This window comes from Maylandia zebra, linkage group LG14 (assembly GCF_041146795.1).
Source record: "Maylandia zebra isolate NMK-2024a linkage group LG14, Mzebra_GT3a, whole genome shotgun sequence".
NCBI lineage: Eukaryota > Metazoa > Chordata > Actinopteri > Cichliformes > Cichlidae > Maylandia > Maylandia zebra.
Window position 1 is genome coordinate 16,434,672 of NC_135180.1, and position 25,049 is coordinate 16,459,720.

General features: G+C 38.3%; 1 protein-coding gene across 1 annotated transcript; it reads left to right on the forward strand.

Annotated features, from left to right (window-relative positions):
• Nucleotides 1-16,193: 16,193 nt before the first annotated feature.
• On the forward strand, nt 16,194-25,049 carry rbm7 (RNA binding motif protein 7). The gene is made up of 5 exons (XM_004543956.5): nt 16,194-16,413; nt 16,709-16,871; nt 21,520-21,595; nt 23,792-23,885; nt 24,064-25,049. The coding sequence occupies exons 1-5, from the start codon at nt 16,321-16,323 to the stop codon at nt 24,433-24,435; spliced, it is 798 nt and encodes a 265-aa protein (XP_004544013.1). The 5' UTR covers nt 16,194-16,320; the 3' UTR covers nt 24,436-25,049.

Here is a 25,049-nt window from a genome sequence, read left to right on the forward strand (position 1 = left end):
ACAAATTAAAAGACGAGGAAAAAAAGGACGCAGCAGGGATGAGCAAAATACTTGCCACCCTTGCCAGCTGTGGTGTTGGGTGCACGGGCAGTCTCTGATGGTGTAATAGTAGAGAAAGACTGTGGGTAACACTGCATTTCGATATAGTCAGAGGTGGAAAATGGGTGTATGGAATATGAAAAGCCCTAACACTGTTATCGTTGACTGTCTGTGTGTGTGAGATGCGATGTGACAGCTGAGCAGGGCTGTGAGGGCAGAGATGAATTCACAAATGGTAGCCCCAGGGACCCGTGGGTTTCGGGGGAAGGTGGTTGGAAGGGGCGAGTGGGTAACGGTGCATGCTGGGGAGAGTAAGAGGGAGGGCTGGGAGGTTATCAAGGGCTGCTGAGGGTAAACTGCAATGTGGCCAGGAATGTCCCTTTACCACTGTGCTCCAAATGTAATGCAACAACAATTCAGTATTTAGGATCTATCCTCTTCACATGAGACAAACACGAGGAAAGCATTGTGCATATTGAGTTGTTGTGAAGCCCTCATGGCAGGAGGTTACTTTCAAGGTCAGCAGCAAGGTCAGTATCTGCGATGTGCACAGTTTGGAAAGTGTGTTGTGTGCATCAAATATGAAGTTACATCTACCCAACTGCTGGTTATAGTAACTCAGTAAAGAGACTGGGAAAAGGTGTGGGAGAGCTACCATGCTCATCCTTTTAATCCAAAGTCTGCAGTGGGTGCCTGAAACCCCATTGTAACCACAATATACTCCATTAAGTCAGGATCCAGTCATGCAGGAAATACTCATGTGCATAACCTTATGAATCAGTGAGCTCTAGAATTGATGACAGAGAGATTTTTGGACAGAGCCAAGATAGCTGTTTCTCCAGTACAGTCTATGCTCGCTAATTGGCTGACCCCCATATTTAACAGACAGCCACAATATGAGAGCAACATTGAGCTTGTCATCTTGATGATGGTGGTGAAGTGCTGTTGAGCTGGGTTGTGAGTGCAGAGGCGAAAGTATATGATTCACATCATTTTCATACTCATTAAACCATTCAGGGATCCCTCTTGCCCTGTAGAAGAGGGCATTAGCATCCCGAGGCTATTGAGAATCTGCCTGTTTTAAGACTATTTTAAGTCACATGCTAACACACCCACACACACACACACATACACACACGCACACGCACACACACACACACTTATTTGAAGATATCTTCATGTACTAATAGAAAGTCATTACTTATCCCCTTTTGTCATTCCCATGATTCATAAAGTCTTGCAGTTTATCCAGAGGGAATCCCTCAGAACTTGTGCGTCAAATAATGTCCTCCACGAGCCAGTTTGTACTTTGTACTGTTCAGACATATAATGACCTTTCAATAATTCAGGTCCTTGTCTTCATGGTTATGAGCTCTCTAGTACAGTCACAGTCACACAGTCAAGCTCATTTGTGTCACATGTGTTTTGTTTGTGTTTTCCATTTATTAAAAAAAAAAAAAATCATATTCTTTCACATTTAAACTGTCACCAGCTCACATTTTTAACCCTCCATCTGTCACTTCTGTGTCCTTTCCTTCCTCCAGGACAACAGATGGTAACTGTGGATGCTAATTTCTGTCATGTTTCGGCCTCCAATATTCCCTGAACAGTACCGCTGCATGCGCTTAATGCACATATGTATGTAGTAAATTGTTGAATTCTCAGAATGTTCAATAAATGCTCAATTTAAAAAAACTGATTATGTTAAAAAAAACGTTTGAATTTTCTGGCAATTATTTCATGGTGCAGGTCTTAAAAGGTTAATAGCACATTGCAGCTAACATTAGGCATCAATCTATCAAGCTGCCAATGCTTTGGACTGCCTTACATTCTCATCAGCAGTGGAAAAGCTAATAACAGATGCCACCGTGAGACTGACAGCAGAGAGAGGGACATAGTGAATAGGTGTATGTGTTTGCTGATCCTGTTGCACGAAAAAGAGAAAAAAAAAAAAAACCCAACCCAATTTGGCATTTTAAATAGCTGCGCTGTCTCTTGCGCAGCCAATCGAGGCCATTAATTAAAAGGACATGCCCTGTTGAAGCTCAAATTAAATCTCACCTTTATTCACCGGAGGAGATGTCTGTAAAGAATGATCTCTTTCCTGCCCCATCCTAAAACTACGTAATCTAGACTACAGACTTTATCATAATTGGATGAAAGTGATTTATACCTGGTAGGGAGAAATGATGAGAGGGACACCTAATCTACTTTACCACACACACATCACACACCACCAGACTCAAAGCCTTTCTCTTGCATATGCCATATACAGTAATGCTACAGTTTTAAATCAAGTGAGTTCTATGTTATCATGACTGATGTTTTTATTTGCAAATGATTGTGTCAAGTCATTGCAAAGCTCAAAAGCCATTTGTTATGAGATTGTTCCACAACTAAAGCCTGTGGCTTTTCTAGTTTTGCCTAATATCTGCTATCTGCACGTATATCCTAAAGTCTAAAGCTCTACATTCTGGATTTCTGTTCTTATCAGTGCAAAAGTATTATGTACCTGGACTTAACATTCACAACATGCCGAGCAGATAGTCCCTATTTCCTTGGTTCCTTGTCCAGAATTTTCTTTTGTTCTTCCAAAAGAAATAAACACAATAAATAATTAAACACATCAATAAATGTCATAAGAAAAAATGCCTGGAGTGCAGGGAGCCTCGATCAAGTCTGAATCTGAACTCTCTTTTTATTCAAGTATGACTCAACTTTGATTAACTAACTCATACGGTATGCTCATCTTCTGCTCTGCTCCATATAATTCCTCATATCTCTGAATTTTGACTCAACTTAGAGTGCTGATCTATGTTTACACTTCCATTTGCATTCTTGATTTTTTTTTTCTTTAGTTAGTAGTAATTTACACACTTCTGCCTGCAGTGAGATTCTGCTTGTGGCAAAATGCAACCTACTCATATTTCAGGTAGATGCACTTTTCACCTCAGAGGAAGGTCCTAGGAGAGGTCTTGTTTGAGCAAAAATTCTCACCATGTCTAACTGTAAAGAGTGAAGGAGTGCTTGCTGCACTGGTGTACTTCCATGCATAAGGAAGAGATGGCAGCATTAGGGAAGCTTTAAAAATATATCCACAAAAGGCTTTTGATTTATTCAGCTCTGCAGGCAACTAAACTAGGAAGGTCTTTGAATACTTTAATGAAGCAAGTGCTGTGACTTGCTACAATGATAAAATGCTGAGCTTGATCTAAACAAATTTTTTTTGCTTTTTTGCACAGAATTGTGGTGTAACTCAAGAAATGCAGTCCTGGTATAAATGACTTCATTTTTATTGGAAAAGTAGAATTGTTAACAAGGTGGGAGTTTGAGACTGATGTGCAGTTTTAATCCCTTTGGTTCCAGCACAACAATTTTCCTTAAATTAAAATAAATGAATAAAAAACACAAGACAAATGACAATGGGACAATTTGTGCCGGAGAATCACTCAAAGATCAACAGGAAGAGTGCAACTGAAGTTTCTTATTTATTTATCATCAACCCAGCTGAACACTGCTACTCATGAAGGTAACTAAAATTTAACCTGTATCACTCCCTCCAGTGGATTTATTCTTCCATCACAGTTCTCCTCCAAACCACCATAAAATCCACCGTCAAACTGTGATTACATAAATGTACAGAATGACCACACATAAATGTTACAAATAAACATTTAAACCAAAGTTAGCAAATGCGCGATAAACAAAATACAGTTAACATACCTCGCTGGCTGCACATAACCGTGAGGGAATGAACCACTTCAGAAACAAAAACTTAAAAATAATTCACAACTTCTTCTTCTTTACAGCTTCCTTTTACTTTGAAACTGCTTATTTAATCCTTATTGTGACTAAGTTAACTTATAGCTTAGCTTCTTTGCACATGCTTTCTTGACTACCCTTTGCGTCACTTAAAAGGGCCTGTGTGCAACACAGAATGTAACTTAGTTCTTACCCCAAAAGGAACAAAAATAAATAACATACATAAACACAATAAATTAAACAAATTGACATAATTAACATTTATGGCAGTTAAAACCTGAACAAGAGAATAAGCATAACAGAAAAACACAGGACAACTCAGTGGGAAAGAACATCAACGAGGCACTTTTTGGTAAGTTAGTGTACCTGAGAAGACAAGGATCACCTAAATACACATACTATAGCATTTACAGTGGGATATCCCACTCTGAGGCCCATACCACTAAACAAACCCCCTTACCTTTTTAAGCCTCTAAAATTTGCTGTGTTCTTTATTCACCTCTTGTTATTTCAGATGTAACAAAAGAAAAGAGGAGGGGAGGGGAGACGGTAATAATGTTTTCACCACCATATATCGGGAGCCGATGCGCACCTAATGAAATGGATGACACGGAGGACGTGTTGCTGATATAGTGGTAATTACCAACTGCTGCCACTGCAATACCTACACTGCCTCAGCCACATGTTCATAGCCCTGAGCACTACTTAGGCAGTGCTCAGGGCAACTCTTCAATCAACACTCTTCTCCCTGTCTGTTACTGCTCTCGTCAATGTCTGCCATGGGTTGTGGTTGTTTATCATTCTTCGCACAAGCTTCCAAGGGATTCCCATTCACTCTTTACCTGTGCCAAGTAGCACTGCTACTAACAAGTGTATTTTAATTATGATATTCATGGTATTTTTGGTATTTTGCTTTTAAGTGAACAGTTTTGCATTTTCTATATTTTTATACTTTTTTCTTTTCAAAAGTATTTTCAGAAGCTTGTGGTGCAGTAAAACTCACATATACTTTAATTACACAAATGTTATGTAGGAGTAGGTAATGAAAAATAGATGTTGATATGAAAATAACTGTGTAATATTATACTACAGTATATTTGTAACTAACCAGACATCTCATTCTCTTTCTCTTAGCAAAACTTTCTGTGAAGATAAAACACATTTTTGGGTCAAATTGAAAGAAACGCAGCTGTGAAATGTAGAAGAGAGGTCAGGGGTCAAATGTGACCTGATGTTTGGATGCAGACTATAATGTGATGTTTAGAATCCCCATATGCCAGTGTAATTTCCTAAATACAAACAAACGCAGCATTAAGAAAAAAGACATTTTATTCAAGTTTGACCTTATTTGACCTTAAAGAAGAGCCCAGAGATCCAAAGTAACGTGATACTTCATTCCCTTTATGCCTATATGTTGTCAATACAAACAATGGCAGCAAGAAATATAATTTTAAATATCTTTTTATAGCATTATTATCACTTTGATCTTCAGCTCAGTCTATTGCCATTGAAGGTAAGGTCAGAGGTCAGATGTGAAATAATGTTTGAAATCTTTATATAATACTTTCTATATGTTGACAACATGAACAAAAACCTTTCAGCCAAACTCTGTAGATTAAGTACTGAAATACTGACCATGCCCTGTTTGAAAAGGAGCAGGAAGAAACAAACATTTCTGATCCCTATTTAACTCATCATATATTTCTTTTTCTTGGTACTATACAATTTAATAGTCATTGTCTAATACACAGTCCCTTGTTACATCGATATATACATATTTATATCACATATTGAACTAGGATTATTTAACTATACTTATCTAAAAATATTGTATAATATAACAATTATCCATATTTAACACACAGAGTAACCTTTTTCACCCTCAGTGTATGCAACCCATCCATTCAGTGTCAAAATGTTTAATATTTTAACACCCTGGCTCATCCATATACTGCTTTAGAAGTGTGATCTAATTTTCTAAGACTGATTTATATATATATATATATATATATATATATATATATATATATATATATATATATATATATATATATATATGTTAGAGTTTGTATTGTTGATTGTTATTTATGCTTAGAAATATTTAACCATAGATGCTTAGAGGTGTATAATCAATTGTGTAGTGATAAGTTGTGTGATCTTTAACAGGCTACAGAGGCTTGGTGTGCATTCCACACCTACATCCTGGGAGCATGAGAGAGGTCATACCTTCTCTTATTGTTTTATGGTAGGATTAACGTAGCTACGTCTGTTTTAGTCTAAGTGCTTTTCTGTTTAGATGAACTGCTGGACTTCCTCACCGGGGGGGGTCTAGTCTACCCTCTTCCTGACCAAGGATGTTTGACCGTTTGATCAGCAACACACACACACACACACACACACACAGGCAAGGTACTCTTTGTTTGTATGTAGACGTCGTATGTTAATGAACCTATGCATATTCATGTAACCTCAATAAAAGGATAGTGTATGGGAGGACGGACGAGAGCTACTGGGGTCAAGCGAAGGGACGGCGCTCTGTCCAATCTCTCCCGTGCACGAGTACCATGAAGAAGTTTGCCTACTTGCGTCTTGCTTGCAGTGTAATTATATTGTCTTAACGTTCCAGCGAATAGGTTCAAGCTACAAACCTAACAATATATATATCGAAGAATCCATAGGTCCGTCATCCTATTCATGTAGCCCCTGCCGCCGGGGTTACTTGCGTAGTAGCATTCCAACAACGCCCTGTTTTCGTCTCTTGCCCACCGATATATATATATATATATATATATATATATATATACATACATATATATATATATATATATATATATATATATATATATATATACATATATATATATATATATATATACATATATATATATATATATATATATATATATATATATATATATGTATGTCTCTACATAGTAATTGAAGTATGATAAAACCACTGAACAGAGTAAAATATACAATGTCTTCTGTTTCAGAACGTGCCTTGTTTTTCCCAAAGTGCTCTTTGCTATTACTGTGTAGTTAACTGTATGCCCCGTAGCAGCATCCATAGAATAAATCAGGAGTTTGTGGATACTACATTCTTAAGCCTGCGCATTAAAAGTCAGGAGTTTACACAACTCAGATGTGTCTTTGTGGTTTTGTATTTGCTGAAGCTGGCTACAGGTGAAATTGTTTGGACAGATAATGCCACAAGAAAGAAGAAAAGATGAAATCCATGACTTGCTGTATTCACCAATGACATAATAGGGAGCAGCAATTCCAACATTACAAGGTTTAAAATCCCTGATTGCAGTGAGTAGACATGGGATGCCATGCTTGGTCAACACAAGGGCCTGAACTTACAGAATAGTCGGTCGGTCACTCCCATTCACTCTTTCAAACCTAACAGACGGCTCATTAACAGAAGAAACATGTTTTAACAACAAACGATTATACACAGAACCTAGCACTGCGAGTGAAATTGCAACACCTGCAGAGACCCTTAAAGCTAATTTGGGAGAAATCCTTTGAGTGAGACATTAACTCAGCACAAATGCTATGAAAAAAACTCAATTAACATTTAACCAAGTGATGAAATACAACAATACAAACAAGTGAGCCTCCAGGCACAATGAAAATAAGCCCTCATTAGCCAGATGGAAATTATTAAAATAAGATAATAAGAAGACCTCCCTCAGTGCACGGCTGTGCGGGGGTGAAAAAGTTAAATATGTTGCTTTTATTTACCACAGACGAACATTAACAACGAATATTCATAAGAAGGAAAAAACTGTTTATCTCACCAGCACACAATTCCAATTTGAGAACGTAAACAACTTACAAACTTATTATATTTGACTTACTTTCTTTCTGTGCTTTAACGCTTGTTAATTTTTTGATTTCAGCTTGAAAAAAAAATTACTCTAGCCTGCTAAATAATGCTGATGTCCTTTAAAATGACTAAATCACAGCTTTGGGCAGCTTTGTGGATGGCTGCATTGATTTCAGAGTTGCTGGTCTTTAACTTCGACAGCTTGCTTATCTTGTCTCTGTATCATAATGGAATTAAAGCATTAGAAGCAGAAGCGCAAGCTACAAGAGCGGAAATTATCCCAACTTTTTTTTTCTTTCCCAATATCTACTATTAATAAAGTCTCATATCATTCTAAGGACTGCTTATTCTCTCATTCTTGCATTTCACTGTAGTTGCCTCAAACCATCTTCCTGACACACATTCCTGACCCCACTGATGAATAAAGGATTGCTTTGGGATCTGTGCTCTGTCATTCAATTCTCCTCACTCTACTCACCATCTCCCTGAATCTGTTGAATTTGAATTTCCGTCTGTACCAGTCAGTTATCTATTTTTCAACCCCCACAGCCTCACTCTTTATGACTTCCTCCAGACTCTGTAAAGGATGATAAAGAAAACAATAAACCGAGTATTTATGTAATATCCTGCAATATGATGTTCTCGCAGTGGCTGTGAGGCAGGACTGCAGCAACACGACAGCCACATGCATGCAAAGCTTGGCTGTACAGATTTGATTTATGGAACACCATCAGCCCTCATATCCACTACTATTATTGTACTCAACTGCATTATTTCCCTACACTTGCTGCATGGATTGATTGCACAATTTATTTACTTTGTGACAGATTTTAAATAGGAAGCATCAAACCATTGAGTAACCTTGATGCAAGTGCGGCTACAAGGCTGCTGCTCTGAAGAAAGCAAAGTGTGGAAATGTACATTTCTGTTCTTTTCAATTGTCCATGCAAGGGTCACAGTTAGCTGCTTTCATTTTGCATTAATCTAACATCAGTGTAAGTTGTTTAAACTGTGCGAGATACATGCTCACACCTAAATTGCATGACTCATGAAGACATGTTCATTGAATTAGAGAATACAGGGAAGTAAAGATATCTAGCCTTTTGAGGGATTTTAGCTAAAGTAATACAATAAGTGTGCTGGTAGGGATTCAGTGTCTTTATCAAGAACCTTTCAGCAGTGTGAATGCACATTTGCTTTTGTGGGGATTGAATGTATGACTGTATAATTCAGTCTCTCAAATAACTAGGTCACCCCTTTGCCCGTATTACAATGTGACGTTCTTGTAATTAGTCCCTGTGCTAGACTGTGTGCATATATGGAATATGAGCAGTGGCATCAGTCCATTGTCTATTGTTAGCTATTTCATCAACTTTATCTACTAGTTAATGTATGAACCTTTGCTTTTTGTTGCCAGAGGCCCAGAGCAGAGAATCTAAAATTAATATTTCATAGTGCTCTAAACCTGTCAGACAAATTTATGTGGACGTTCCGTCAATAAATGGTTGAAAGATTGATGGAATATGATGTCCCCGGGTGGAGCATGAAGCAGCTGGCGGGAGTGTTGATACTGTTTTACTGTTAGTTATTTCTTCTAATCTATGGGGCAGCCAGCTAATGCAGTGTTGCATGCGTCAGTGCGGTGAAAGCAAAAGAGCGTAATGTCCCATTTTGCTGTGTATCAGTGTGTGTATGACCACATCTAACATGCACATGACTGTGTTTAATCAGCACAAGTATTTATCTAAACCTATCATACAGCATCAAAATTATATGTGGAAGAGAACTGACTGCAAATTAGTTGAGAAGTGCAGTGAATCTCTTTCAGCTACTAGTTAGATTATGAAGATTTTGCTGTATCAATTCAATATGTTTCAGATTGGGTTCCATTACAGGACTGATCATTTAATATTGTAAAGAGATTATCAGTATTATTAGTTATTTACATTTGTCAGCTGTGGCTGACAGGTGAATGCAACCAATTCCTAACTAAACTGTGTGTAGCCTAATTTGGAATATAACAGAATTTCACACCCAGATTTTGAAAAGGATTTCAGCCGAGCTCCAGCTGGTTTTTACTCAATTCTGTAATTAAGATGTACAAAGACCATGTTTTTAAAGATTAATGAGCAGAAATTACCATGAGCTCTCTGTGCCTCTGTGACATTTGTCTTCTACCTGCAGGTCCTGGGGCATGTGCCCAGAGGGTTGCCTGGAGGCCCACAACCATCCATGGAATCCAGAATGGACACTCAAAATGGACAATTACAGAAAAGGCAAAGATCTAAAAGCTGACCAGGAAAATGTGTTTTTAATTAGTGTTTTTTAAAAGGAGAAGACTAAAGCAAATGTAAATTAGTTTTGCACTTGGAGAACACACTTACTAAAATCAGCTGACTATACTTACAAATGAAATATGGTATTTTCTGGCCATTTTTAATCACAAAAATCCCACTCAGGCTCGTTTCCTTTCTGTCACAAGTTACAGAGACAGAAAAGTTTCAAGCATATTTACACATAAGCAGCCGCACAATACCTGCCCGTCATTTTGTTTTTCTCAGTTCGTAGTTTCATAGCTAAAATTCTCTGTCATCGTTATCAATTAGCTGAATGCCAATGCAAATGCTGCATGTTTTTGCACAGAGAAAACCCACAAGCCAAGGACAGAAGGACTGCATAATATTAGTTGTGACAATGACAGATCCAAACCCCTGGAACGGCCTTCAATAGATTTGACATGGTCCCTTCTTGCCAGATCTGTCAAACTCCTCTTGAACTTTTCTTTCTATTATTTTGTGGTGAGGAACACAGTACCGCCTAGAGCAGCTCCTGCATGGGTTTGAAGTAATGTGCTTTACCCTGACAGTGACGATAAAGGGCCTGGGCTTGGTGGGGGTTGGGGGGTGGATAAACAACGCGCAGGTCTCCAGAGAGCTTTCTGTGAATATGAAGGTTAGCGCCACAGTTTTATGCCAATGTAAGGCTGGCATTTGCTTCAAGTGGTCCACAAAGCCACAGCAAGCAATTAATGAACACCCTGAGCATTGCACTGAAAAAGAATTGACCTTCCTTTGCTCTCTGTAACCACTCGCAAAGCTTATCCATGAAATGACAAGGCTAAATTAAATTTTATTTCATTTGCATCATTGGCTTCATGGAGGGTGGCAATTTTAGCCCAAGCCTTGGCTAGTTAAACAGCCTCTTAACTGTGTGACAGCCATGCGTGGTTTATACAGTCTACTTTCTGCAGTTTTTTTAAACCCATAGTAAATATACAAGAACGATGCCAGCGTCGTTACGGCGGAGTTATGGGATCTCGAGTGCCGTTTGATAGAGCAGAAGTCCTGTTTCAGAACAGCTGTGTTATCTTGTCTAAGTGGAGGAATTTCCTTATGAATTCAAATCAGTATAATTTCTTAAATATACGGACATTACAGATGGTGGTCTGACTGACTGCTGGGTTCTTTATCCAGTGAGTGTAATTCCCTCAGCAAAATTACATCAGTGACAAGAGCCAGATTGTTAGCCTAAAACTCAAGTGCGAATTAGAGAAAGGGTTTTAATCTGGCAGTTTTGCATGTAAAACAAATATTTGCATCACAAGGAGTTGGCATAGCATCCTCTGATCAGCTGATTACCATAGTGATGAGACTCTTCAAAGGGAAAACTTTCTTCTTCGGGGGGGTTGAACTCAGAGTTACAGGTTATAAGCTGCAATATTGACTGTCTCTGAGGGCATGTTCTGCTCAGCAGCAGGAATATGGAACACTCCACTGTTGATTATAATGAAGTTGCGGGGGGGAAAAAGGCAAAAGCTTACTTTGGGAAGAGGGGGAAAAAAGAAGCAGTCTCTTTCTGACAGAGCTCATTATCCTCTCTGAAGGTGTTCGAAGCTTTAAAAAGCAGCAGCCGAGAGAGAAGAAGAAGGGGAGGAGTTGGCGATGGGATATATAGAAAGGTTGGATATTTGTGAAGAACTTAACAGTAGTGATCCATTTCTTAATTATTCCACCAGGACCATATTTTCCTCAGTTCCCTAGCTAATAAACGCCCTACATATGGTACCTTTAGCAAAGAGAATTATTCTGCTCCCCAACAGACAGGCTTCAGGGTGACCCTTGCTATCTGAAATGTGCTGACACCTCACTTCCTGGAACAGTTAAAGGAAATAGTGGTAATGATGGGATTGGGGTTGAATGATTAGTGGATCCAAATGAAATGTCCCGCTTTTTCCCCTTTAATAAAACAGAGGGTTGTTTCTGCACTTAATAATATACTGTAAGTTAATATTAGTCATCATAATGCGGGAAACTGAAGAATAAGAGGGGCTTTTTGAATGAAGCAGTGGAAATGGAAAAAGAATTTTGGATGCCCTTCCACAGCACTTTGTGTGTGTGTGTGTGTGTGTGTGTGTGTGTGTGTGTGTGTGTGTGTGTGTGTGTGTGTGTGGGTTGCTAGACATTTCCTTTTTTCTGATACTGTTTCTCAGCACTGCAGCACTGTAGCAAAGGGATGGATCTCCCTTAATGTGGGCCTATTTGAGAGAGAGAGAGAGAGAGAGGGAGACCATGAGTAGGGAATCACAGAAATGAAAATGATGTCGCAGCATGTCAGGGCGGCAGCAACATGCAGCTCTGATATTGCGATAACAAGCATGTTGCAGAGACAGAGAAAGCTGTGAAGTAACAAAGCGGCTTGGACACCCCATCCAAAGCTTTTTGAATCCATTTGTTTTAGAAGGCTGCTGAAACGGGGTGGCATGCTGCCAGTTTTCAGATCTTCTCTGCGTGTGTGTAACAGAGAGACTCAGATGCATGTCTCAAGGTAAGGACAGGATACCCGAAGACTTGCACCTAATACTTGAAACAATCCTGCAGAAATGAATAGACTGACTAATGCTTAACTTGTTTGGCTGACTATACGCACTGCAGCTTTTCTGCCGCTCTAATGTGCTGTAATCCATCAATCTTTGAGTCACCTCCATGCAGGATCATACACGCATAGCACATTTGCATTCTACGTGGTCTCCACAAAGTACAGCACCACTACTGTTGTTCTGCACTCCTGAATAATAAATGGCATCTAGCACAAAACCGGTTCTCCTTGCTCTGTGGATTTAAGTGTAATTGATCCATACATTGTTACTGGCAGTACAGGAGTCACACAAACACCATCTCTGTCCATTGATTCTGCTAAATCTCGGATCAGGAGGTGTAAAATAAGATTACATATAGGTGGGAGCTACTGCTGGATAAGCTCTGAGTTGCACTTTAAAAGGTAGAGGCCATTAAGCTGTGTGTGTGTGTGTGTGTGTGTGTGTGTGTGTGTGTGTGTGTGTGTGTGTGTGTGTGTGTGTGTGTGTGTGTGTGTGTGCTGAATCCATTGAAGCCGCTCTGTGACATCACGCTGCCGAAGAGGGATGGCTCAGCTAAACTTTCATCCCACAAATATTCATGCCTATTTAATTATCCAGAATCACTTTATTCCACATGAATTATGAATATTAATGAACAGGGGGAAGGGCAGCGAAAGGGTGTGCTGTGTATATGCTCTGCCTAAAGGAAAGATTGGTGTTACACAAGGATGTGCGCAGCCACCAGTCAATCGCTTCACAGTCACAACAAACGCTCCAGGGCAGAGGTCAGATGCAGAATTAGCCTTGTGTGGCTAAATGGCCTTAAGATTTCACCCATATATGACCAGACCATGGGTGGCTGCTGATGGCCTATTTCTGGGATCCTGCTGTGACTTTCCCCCTTGGCAACTGCACATTTGGATTTTGTCTTGCCCTTGAGCATTGTTCCCATTTTGTCATGTTTTTCTTCTTCCCCTATTAATTAAACCAATGCAGCCAAGTCTAACATAAAGGCATAAACCTAGTCATATAAAAAGAAATGAATGCATTAACCTTAATGTTGGTAAAGGTATGAGGTGATGGATTTAAGTTAAATATCATGATTTCAAATTGGGACCTTGCTTTCCTGATTTTAAATTTTAGTTTTGCTGACCATCATGCCATATGTACAGACTGGCAAACACGATAGTGAACCTTTCTTATACTTAAATCAACAATAGAAAAAGTCTTCTGGTATCCACATAATGCAACGTTCCTGAAAATGTAGAAAAATGCTTCTGTGATGGAAATATCAGCCCATTTAGAAACCTTTAAAGTTAGAAGAAACCTGAAAGTGGGCTGCAGGCTAAAGGAGAAACATAAAAGAGAGTATTCCTATGACAATAGATTTAAAGTCCTCCACTTAAAAAAGAAAAAGAAACTCTCTTGGCATTGTTTTTTCCCCTTTCTTTTTTTCCTTCCTTTCTATGAAGCACAGGAACCCTCTCACATGCCTGCAGATAAAAAGCAGCTCTGTCAACCCACTATCACTGGATCAATGCTGCCATCTACTGCTACACTTCCACACTTGTCAGGATACAGCTCATTACAGTATTTAGTGCTGTCTAATTACTGAAATGGTTGTTTTCAGGCAATGTTAATTATTTAAATCATATCTAATTCGGTTTAGAAAGCATGCATTTTTTCCCACTGGGTTTCTAATGAGCTTTTTTACAGATTTAGCGGGTGTGCCTGTTTCATCTTGCTCTTCATTTATCCATTTCCCTCATCACTGCACACTTTGTCCTGTGTTTTATTCTTGCAGTGGCTTCTTGAATTCCTTCCAATAGTGTTGGGTAGGGGTGGGATAGCATCAGGGAGATGTATGGGGTAATGGCAATGTTGGATCCAAAAATAGATTCAAGGGCTTTAGTCATCAAATAGCATACTGCACAGGTGTAGTTTTATGGTCTAGGCTCTTTTTTATTGCTTCCATTGCAACCTTGCAGTACTATAAATCATAAGCATTTTGTTGGAGTGTACCGAACACATCAAGCATTTACAGCTATGCAACACAGCACTGATCCCCCGAGACCCGATGACAGCCAAGATTTGGTGTTAAATTGCAGTGTTTATTGCCAAATGAGTAACAGAAGTGATGGAAACACCACCTTACATACAATGTCTCACAGATACATGAATGGAGGTATGGGTTTTGTTTTTTTTTTAGTGTGCAGTCCACAAATTTCCTATATACAAAATCAAAAGGTGGGTGGGTGGCTGCTTTTCCAATTGCGAATGATAGACCATCCCTGCTTCTGCCACTCAAGCTTAATCATACCAGAAATTGTGAAAAGCTTCCCGGGGCATGAAGGAGAAAGTCATTATATTTTAAACTGGTCTAATTAATATGGAGGACTGGCATTGACTGTAAAATTATCTGATTAAGATGAGAGTAAAGCCTGTCATGCTGCTTGCCTGACCTCCACTATAACAAGATCACCACCATCAGATGCACTTATTTCGAGAGCATGTACCAATGACCTACAGATTTTTTAATAAAAAAAAATAAATTAGTTAGAAAGACTTAAAATGATTTGGTAAACAGAACAGGTGAAAATGATGTCTGCAAATATGATAGTCATTTGTGGGAGCTAATCATTTCAATCTGCAGGCCAGCTGTATTCTTAGTATTCAGTATTCTGTCTATTTCACTGAAGAAAATTGAATATGTCACAGTATGTGAATAACTCAATAATTAATGTCAATGTTGTTCCTACTGTGACAAAGGCCTATTAATAGCAGTTAATTAAATATTTAGCTAATTAAATAACTAATTTTAATGTCACACTTTCAAGGTCATTTTTCATGCTGGTTCTCTATTAACAGTGTCAACACTGTCAGTGATAGCTGTGTTTCTCCTGCCGTCATAAGTCCCAAAGTCGGCTCAGAAAAAAAGGGTTGAACAGCACACCACCATATCTGTTTTTTAATAAAGGTTTTTCAATTTTAGGAGGTCCTGCAACTGCAGATTAGAATTTAAACAGCTTAGTTTTTTTTATCTCAAGATTTAAAGTAAATACTACTTATAATAATATTAATAATAACTGGTATAAAACTGACAACATATTCTGTCTCACAGAAGCATGAATAAAATTAGATAATAGTCATCTACTATTAATGTTGCGTGGTCAAGTATAGCTATTAAGTAACCACTATGTGAGCAGTAAAATTCACGTGTTTTGATGATTATATTTCTGCATTTTATTAACATAATGTATCGGATTTAGCTTGTGATACCAATGTGAACCCTAGCCTCCTATTACAGTTCTAAGATAAGTAAAAGAATAATTGTAACTGAACATGCAAAGATAAAAAAAAAAAAACATATTCAAATAAATTTAGGCTTCTGCGACATGTAGTGTTTCTTGTCCTCTTTAAATCCACAACCAACCTAGTGACGTGGTCAGTGACGTGCGACAATATTGCATGACTACAAATTTGGCTGTCAAACAAATCGATTATAATTTAACGTGCAGCGATTTAATTTTGTATAAAATCTGTCATTAATTCAGCAGCTCTCCTGGTGTGTGTTTTTGTTGAGAAGTGCCATATAATACATTACATTTAAAATTTTATTATGTATATTAATTTAGAATATAGCATGTTTTTAAATATACGTTGTGAAGGCCCGAAATTAAAAGTATGCGGATGTCGTGAAAGAGCCGTTGAAAGGATAACGCGTTTTACTTTACGGCAAGATTGGCCTTCCGCTTTTTGTGTGTCGCAGTGGAATTTGGCTGGACTTTTGCGTTTGTGTTGCTAACAGTGGTTTGAGATTTGCTTAAATACAATGGGAATAGAGGAGGAAACGGACCGCACCGTCTTCATAAGAAACCTAGATACTAAAGTGACGGAGGAGCTTTTGTTCGAGTTGTTTTTACAGGTGCTGCTTTCGCCACTTGTGCACAAAACTAGAAACTGTTGGTAGCATAATAGCTAGCTAGTGGCACAGAAACCGCTTACAAATAAAGTCACCGGAATGTACTAACACGTGGAGCTGTAAGCTGTATTGTGCGGTAACAAATGTGTCTCGTTTACATGTCTTTTGGTGTTTTACACATGCGTTGTGTGTAGTGGTTTTTCACCCCCGAATCACAGTAGCTAGCTAGTTAGCTGTCGTTAGCTTTAGCCGTTGATCACAAGCTTTTGTTTACGAAATTCGTTGATCCTTTCTGCAGGCAGGACCTCTTGTCAAAACCAAAATTCCAAAGGACTCGGATGGGAGACAGAAGACGTTTGGCTTTGCCGTATACAAACATGACGTGTCCGTGCCCTACGCCGTGCAACTACTAAACGGAACCATGCTGAATGGGAGAAATATCCATGTGCAGTTCAGATCAGGTGAGCTGGCATTTTTGTTGCTTTGAATTATGACGTAAATATTTCAACGTGTTTTGTGCATTTATGTGGTTTCAACACTGAACGTTTCAGTTAATGTTTGACTATCCAGAAATAAGTAACTAAAAAGCTATCACAGACAAAGCTGCGACCATCATATTTCACGCAAAGAAGTAGACGTCACTACTTGAGTAAACTACTGTTAGTGTTACTGAAAAGCAATGACCCATGTACAGTAACCACCACACCCTACACCCGATAGGGATTCTTTGGTTTCGGTGTTGTGCACAGTTGTCGGTGTGCATAGTAGGTCAAAAGGAATAGAAGTGAGACAAAACCTTGAGCGACTTAGTAGTTGAATTAAATCACTCAAGTCTACGGAAAACCAAAGGGTTTCAGTCTTAGAATGGATTGTGCATTGACTTTTTAACATATAAAGATATGTCTTTTCAGACAAGGTACTAGGATGAGACAGTATAGTTAAAAGTTGTATCACTTCTTTTTCACTGCATTGTCTGACTTATATAATTCTACCTCACTCTGAAATGCAGCCTGCCTTGTTTGCAAAGTTTTCCTCCAGAAAGTAATTTTTAGTATACATTTATATTTAACCATGTAAATCAGCACTTGGGTATGGAACTATTTTACTAGATAGTGTAGCTGTAGCATTTTGGGTAGTTAACTCCTCTAAACATAGTTGGCAATAAACATGGTAGCCAACATCACTTGTGATTGTTTCATTACAATTAATTGAAGGAATACAAATGCACAAGACTAAACGCGGGTAAACTATTTTACTATTTCTTTATTTTTTTTAAATTTTAAGTTTAAAAAAATGAGCAAAGGTAGAGTTAGTTCCTGTCTAAAACTGCTCACACACTGTGCTTTCCACATGTGGTATGTTGCATGTAAAGCACCACAATTTCAAGTGGTGTTTACTTTGATTGTGCTCATAAGAAGCCATACATTTTTTATGCAGATGTCTGCAAAACTAGGCAACAAGAACCAATATTATTTAGATGCGTAACTGCCTCTAAAGCCCAGAGCAAAGACAAACCTGTCCCTTTAAAATATTACTTCACATGGAAAAAATGTATTTCCTCTTGGCACATCAGATATTTATTGGCAGTGTTAGTGAAGTGTGTGACCCAACCCAATTTTCCAAAACCTTTGCGACTTAACCAAATGCCTGACGGCCAAGGACCAGTAAAAAAACATGTTAGCTGTCAAGCCAGTAGCCCGTTTGGGCCTGTTCAAATATAACTTCAATTTCACATGTAAAGCAAACAGGCTTTGGATTACTTAATATATTATCATGCTTTTTACAACTACACTGTACAATGTACTATTGCTGTGTGATTTATTACTATTACTGAAGGTTGCTTGCCATACCAATACCAACTAGATTTAAATCTTAATATAAAATGAATAACAGTAGGGTGGACATTAGGTAAGGCTGCACTTTTAGTAGCAATCTCATATAGAAAACTATTCCGCGCGTATATAAAACAGGTCCGCGGCTCCAAACCATAGTAAAGGGACCTCTGGCTAATACGTTGGGTTGTGTGTTGGGCTCGTAGCCGAAAACTATCTTTACTTTGTTGTCTGCGTCAACTTTTGCTAGCGAGAGACAGAGAGAAGCGTTGAAAGGCTGCTCCAACTGAACTTATTGTTTCGGAGGAAAATGTGAACACAGTGTACAGTTGAGTCTAAATAGCTTATTTACAACTGGGCTCGTCAGGCACTCTTTTTGGCTTCAGTGGTTATTATTATATTTACATGCTTCCATTTCACGTTTCTGCTCGGTGACAACTCGTACTTTTCGACTCTCCTTTTTCTCCCTCCCTCGCTCACAGACACATAACGGGTACGGCAGTCCATTCTCCCTGCAGCACGGACTACACTGCCCATGAGGCTACATTCTTTATGGCTACGCCTGTATATTCAATTATTTTTTGAATAATAATTTTTTAAAATATTTACGTCATTGTGCGGTAGGGCTGCTACAAACGATTATTTTGATAGTCGACTAGTCACCGATTATTTTTGCGATTAGTCGACTAATCAGATCATGCATCCATTGGGTGTAAAACGTACAGCTTATTGCACCAGCAGCATCTGCTCTTATATAACTATCATTAGCTTACAGCTTTAAGTGTTTAAGGTATGTGCTAACTTAAAATAAAGACAAGATGATAGTTTATTAAATTTTAATGAAATTTGCAGATTGTTTCGGTGAAGTTTAATAAGCTCCTTGCTATCTAAAATATAACGGGACACCGGAGTATATTCTTGAGCATCTCACGCTTCTGATAATCAGTTGTCTGCTTGACGTTTATTCAGCTGTGTAAAAACTACAACTTTAATCTCAGCCAAACCGATTTACTCAGGAACAAATAAAATACTAAAAAAAAGCCAAACAATAACATTTTAAAGTTCTCTAAGTGACTTCTATATGTTTAACCTGAGTAGCGAAAGACGGTGGTGGGTTTGAAAACGATTTGTCGGGAGTCCGGTGTTCACACCGGCTCTAGTGAGCTTTGCCCCCGGCTAGCTAACGAGCTAGTGGGTAACAGACATCTCTGAAAACGTCGGAGCGCTTTTGAAAATATGTGGTGTCTTGATAAACTGAGCAGATATTTGAGATTTACACAGCTACATTCTCGCCTGAAAATATGTTAAACGTTTATTTTGTGACCCATAAAGAATAATAAGAGTAATATTAAAACTAACTAGCTGCTGCCATTGTTAGAAACTGAGCAGGGCTGCGCTTTGAATTCTGGGACAGAGCTACTTCTTCTTCGGGGTTTAACGGCAGCTGGCATCCTTGTACATGCAGTGCTGCCATCTTCTGTTTCAGTCCGTTATTACACTCTTAAATCCATCCATTCGCTTCCGCTTATCCTTTTTCAGGGTCGCGGGGGGCGCTGGAGCCTATCTCAGCTGTCATAGGGCGAGAGGCGGGGTACACCCTGGACAGGTCGCCAGTCTGTCGCAGGGCTTACACACAGGGACAGACAACCATTCGCACTCACATTCACTCGCACATTCACACCTAGTGGCAATTTGGATTATCCGATTAACCTATCCCCACAAGCTGTGCATGTCTTTGGACTGTGGGAGGAAGCCGGAGTACCCGGAGAGAACCCACACAAACACGGGGAGAACATGCAAACTCCACACAGAAAGACCCCGGCCTGATGGTGGAATTGAACTCAGGACCTTCTTGCTGTGCGGCAACAGTGCTAACCACCTTGCCACCGTGCTGCCACTCTTAAATCCTACTACTTATTCCTGCGCCTTTTGTGATCTTACAAAGCTTCAAACGACGCGTCGACTATTAAATTAGTCGTCGACGATTTTGATAGTCGACGTAATCATGACTAGTCAACTAATCGTGGCAGCCCTATTGTGCGGGCAGCAAGTAGAGGTGACATGGGCTGCGGGATTGAGACACAGACATTAGAGCCTCTTAATGCATGTTTTGTTTGGGTTTCCGCCGGTGTGGAATTAGCAAAACTAGAGAGGGCATAGCCTAACATATGAAACAGGAAAAGACCGCTGTGTAATCCATTTATTTCAACAAAGTAAATGTATTCTGAATACCACCCTTTTAAACGGTAACTGTAACGCAATACAGTTACTCATATTTTGTATTTTAAATACATTATGCCAGTACATGTATTCTGTTACTCCCCAACACTCGTTAAAAGGCTGATGACAAAAAAGAAAATGTTAGTGGCATTTACACCACAAAGATTTATTTTAAAGCTTTGGTTAAGTATTTTGGAGAGTTAGGTGTTCACATAATTTAATTGTAAATCTAGTAATACAATATGCTATATCATTAAAAGCTACGGGGTAGTGTGTGTATAAAGTATAGTTAGTTTTCTGTGCTTGTCAGTGTTTAGGGTCATTTAAAATGATTTTTATATAATTGCATGAATTAGTGTCAACTAGTGTCTGGTGCTTTGCTCATGTATGAAAACACAGACATATGTTAACTTTATATTTTTATTATGATCAATATTATTAATTCTATGTGAATTATATCCTATATATTTATTGCTCTTCTGCTTTGTGAGTCATTGTATAAGACAAAGTAGTCAATTGCAGACACTATAGGTGTCACATTTTGATCAACAGTTATTTACATATATGCGTAATAACACGTTCCAGTGACCTCAAAAATGTCACTGCACTTAAAATTGATTTACAAACAAAAACATGCACGTAACATAGCCATAATTTAGCCATTCATTTTGAGTCAGCTACTATATGTAATATATATGATTTGTAAGGATTTAAGTATTTTAAAAATAATTCCCGACGGCTGTATAGATGTTTATAGTCTTGGTATCCTTGGTAGTTTTTCTTATCATTTTCATCTAGATTAATTAACACTTGTAGGAGGAGCTAGGGGAAAGAGTTTAATTCAATTCATTTTAAGTTTAATTTTTTTTATATAGCAACAAAACAACAATAGTAACCTAATGGCATACATGCATTTGCTATATTACTAATATATTAAGATTACTGCAATGATATTTCTTTTTCTTAAAGAGTGTGTGTTTGTCATATCATTTGGTATGGATCAAGTATATATATGCTTTCTTCTTTTTAATATAAATTTTGTTTTGCTCGCTCATAGGCAGCAGTCATTGCAGCAATCCAGGGAACTCACAGAATTCAAGTCCTGCAAGTACCCCAAATCCCCATGGCCAGAGGTAAGAGAGTGTCTCACAGCATCAAAAGTTATCATCTTATTGTACCAATTAAGATGCTCACATGCTGTTAATAAGAGGAAAGACTAACAAGTTTCACTGTCAAGTATTAAAATATTCATTAAAAAAATAAAGTCCATTGAGACTGTGGTAATATGTCACCAAACCCCCCCAAAACAAATCAGTACTTTGGAGTCACACTTAACTACAGTTGTGATGTAGTAGAATTAAGTCAGGTGCTTCAAGTCACCATTACTATAGCACCTGAGCTTTGAATTATAAAGTTAATGAATAAATGAATAAAAATTGTGTAGGCTGTTCAAAACAGGCTGACTGTTGGACTAAAGAATTCAAAAACATTATCCAATCATAAGTGTATATAAGATTTACGACCCTTTTGCTTTTTGTATGGCTGTAAAATGGAATGAATAATAGTCATTAAAATTTCTTCCTATGCTGATTAGCAAGTTAAAGCTAGTTTGGTGAAAGCAGCATCTTTCAGTTGTAAAGTGAAATGAAAATGGAGTTAAGCTCATGTTTGTGATGCCTAGTTCTTTTGGATATCACAGTCACCAGATAATTTCTAATCTGTCACAAATATATCCTTCCATGGTAGTAGAGGCGAAAATTTCCTCAAGATAATAGTCATATTTAAACTCTAAATGTATGCCCCGTGGTCCATGTGACACGAATATAGTCATTGGCACAGGTCTGTCAAAGTGCAGATGTAAACACATGGAAACCATGAACTGGTCGTTGTTGCCTTATTCCATTACATCACTTCAGGAAAACACGTTTGTGAGTAGATAATGGAAATGAGAAAATGACCCAAATATTCTGAGAATTGTCCCAGCCAGTCACATAACTTTATAATTTTTATTACACTTGGAGAAGACGAAAACAGGAGTGCACACGACTAAGTTAGTAGACATTTACATATTGCTGTTGGTGCCAGAAACAAGTATGTTCTTATTTAATCAACGTACTGTGTCATTTGCTTTGATTCCCATTAGACATCAGCCTCTCTCTCTCCCCATCTGTCTCTCTATGAGATGTTGTTAATAAGCAAGGTGCAAAGTACACAGATGACAGCTGAGCAAACTGGTGTACGTCTGGATTACATAGAAAATGAGTGAAAATGTTTGTATGCAGGCTGCATCTGAGTAAGCAGGCATAGCCACTAAACTGGAGTGATGTTTAATGATATTCTGCACAGGTGTGTCAGTGCTAGTGTGCAATGGGAGGGGCTGGTGCTGGCACTGCCAACATTACCCACACTTGGCAAATTAATCCGATATTGTGGGTGTGTATTGTGGCACAAAGTGTCACACACTTCGGCAGCATTTGAAGTGTGATGTAATCATTAAAGAAGGAAGCTAGCTGTTTCAAATGGCTGTTGCATACTTTTGCACTACTTTTAAAACCAGTTTTTAACCTCATGCATCAGATTTTGGTCAATTTGAAATATTTTGTTAATTTCAATTTTCAATTTAAATATTTTGTTAATTTAAAATTAGTCAACTAGTGAAATTTTCTTTCCACGATCTTTTTCTAAAAGAAAAGTAAATTATAAATTGCGAAATGTTTTGTAGGTTTTTTTTGTTATTTTGTTGTTAGAGGTAGATTGATTTTTATATTAGTGTGTCAGTGAAGTACTCCAATATAATTTTTGGCTCATCCTGCAAAACTAGTTATAATAAATTATAATAATATAATATAATGATGTTAAAAATAACTTATGTGGTCATGGGTGCTGTCCTATAGCCTTGCAGTAACTAGCAGCTTTGGTAGAACCTTCTAGTAGTTTGAAGTTTACGTAGACACTGAAGTTCTCCTCGGTCACTGGTCCCTTCAACTACAATAGTTACTGTAAGTTGTTGGGGCAGCTGTGGATTAGGAGATAGAGCGGGTCATCTGGAAATCCAAAGGTCGACGGTTCAATCACCAGCTACTCAAGTCTTCAAGTGTCCTTGGGCAAAACACTAAGCACTGAGCTTCCCCCAATGCATCCAGAGTGTGTGTTGCTTAGTTAGGACCAAAGCACTCATGAATTTGTGTGTGAATAGGTGAATGAGGCTTGTAGTAAAAAGGGCTTTAAGTGCTCAAAGTAGAAAAGCAAAATAGAAAAAGTTCTAATAAAAACTTAATGTTGATCTTATTTGAAGACCCTTATAAATTGCTATTTCCACACTCCTACAGAACCCCAGCCCAATTCAGCTCTCCACCATATACTCCTCCACACCAAATACAGAGATCCTTTTCTTCTCCCGATAATCTGCAGAAGCATGCCATGGTAAGTTTCTATTTCAAAAAACAATACTGTATTGCCATAATGGACAGAATTCATATGCGTTATTCAAGGATTGCACTTGGCTTCTTTTATGTTCAACTAGCTCTGTTATTGTGTAACAAATAAGTCAATATGTAAGCCGTGTGTAAAACAGGACTTTTTATTTTCCCTCCATTTGTAGATGAACAACATGATGTGGCAGACTCACATGAAGCAAATGGACCAGTTAAACGGCTCCTTAAAACCTCCGCAGCGGCAGACGTTTGGAGGTGGAAAGTCCACCAGTGGTGACTCACGGCATCATGACAATACTCCCTATCGGCATCACGCATCCCAGAATAACAGCACTGGCAGAAGCCAGCGCTACGCGGAGGAGCCGGGCTCTGGCCGTCATCAGCAACACGGCCACGGCCGAGAGAGCCACCACCACCATCATCAACACCAGAGCAACAGGAGTGGCAACCGTCACTATGACAACAGAGGCGGCAATAGACCATATGATGATAGGGGTAGCAACCGTGGCTACCAAGACAGTAGATGGCAACGATACTGAGATGTAAAAAAAAAAAAAAAGTTAAATTCTGTACAGACTTAAGTTCTTCAGATTTGAGGACACTTTTCTAAAGATGATGAACTATGTAGAAAAACATTATTGTGTATACTCAGGTTGTTTGTAATGATCCTATCAGTTTTAAGATTTAATAACTCATGCCTTAGACACATTTTTTTAATTATTTTTATTTTACTTTTAAGGCATTTTAAAATTTGTACTCTTCTTTCGTGTGAGCTTTTCATCACAGACGTTGCAGATATTTTGTAGGGTGTCATTTTGTCATGAGAGCAAGGACAAAAGCTATAATTAGTAGCGATTTTTAGAATACGAGGGGGGAAAGTATTAAAAAAAGAAATTGGGCAGTTTTTTTATGTTATGCAGATAATATTTAAACGGTGCTGCCATAGTTAAAAACGAAAATCTTCAGGTACTTTGCAAAAAAAGAACAGTAACTTTCAGATTCCACCAGCACCACTTACTACAACAGGGCACTGACTTTTTCTGATTGTAACATCGTCTAACCTTGCTCTTTTCCAGAATTTTTTTTACTCTTATGTGTAAGACTGTTTTAAAATGAACATTTGCATTATTATTATAAAGCCCTTTTCATTTGA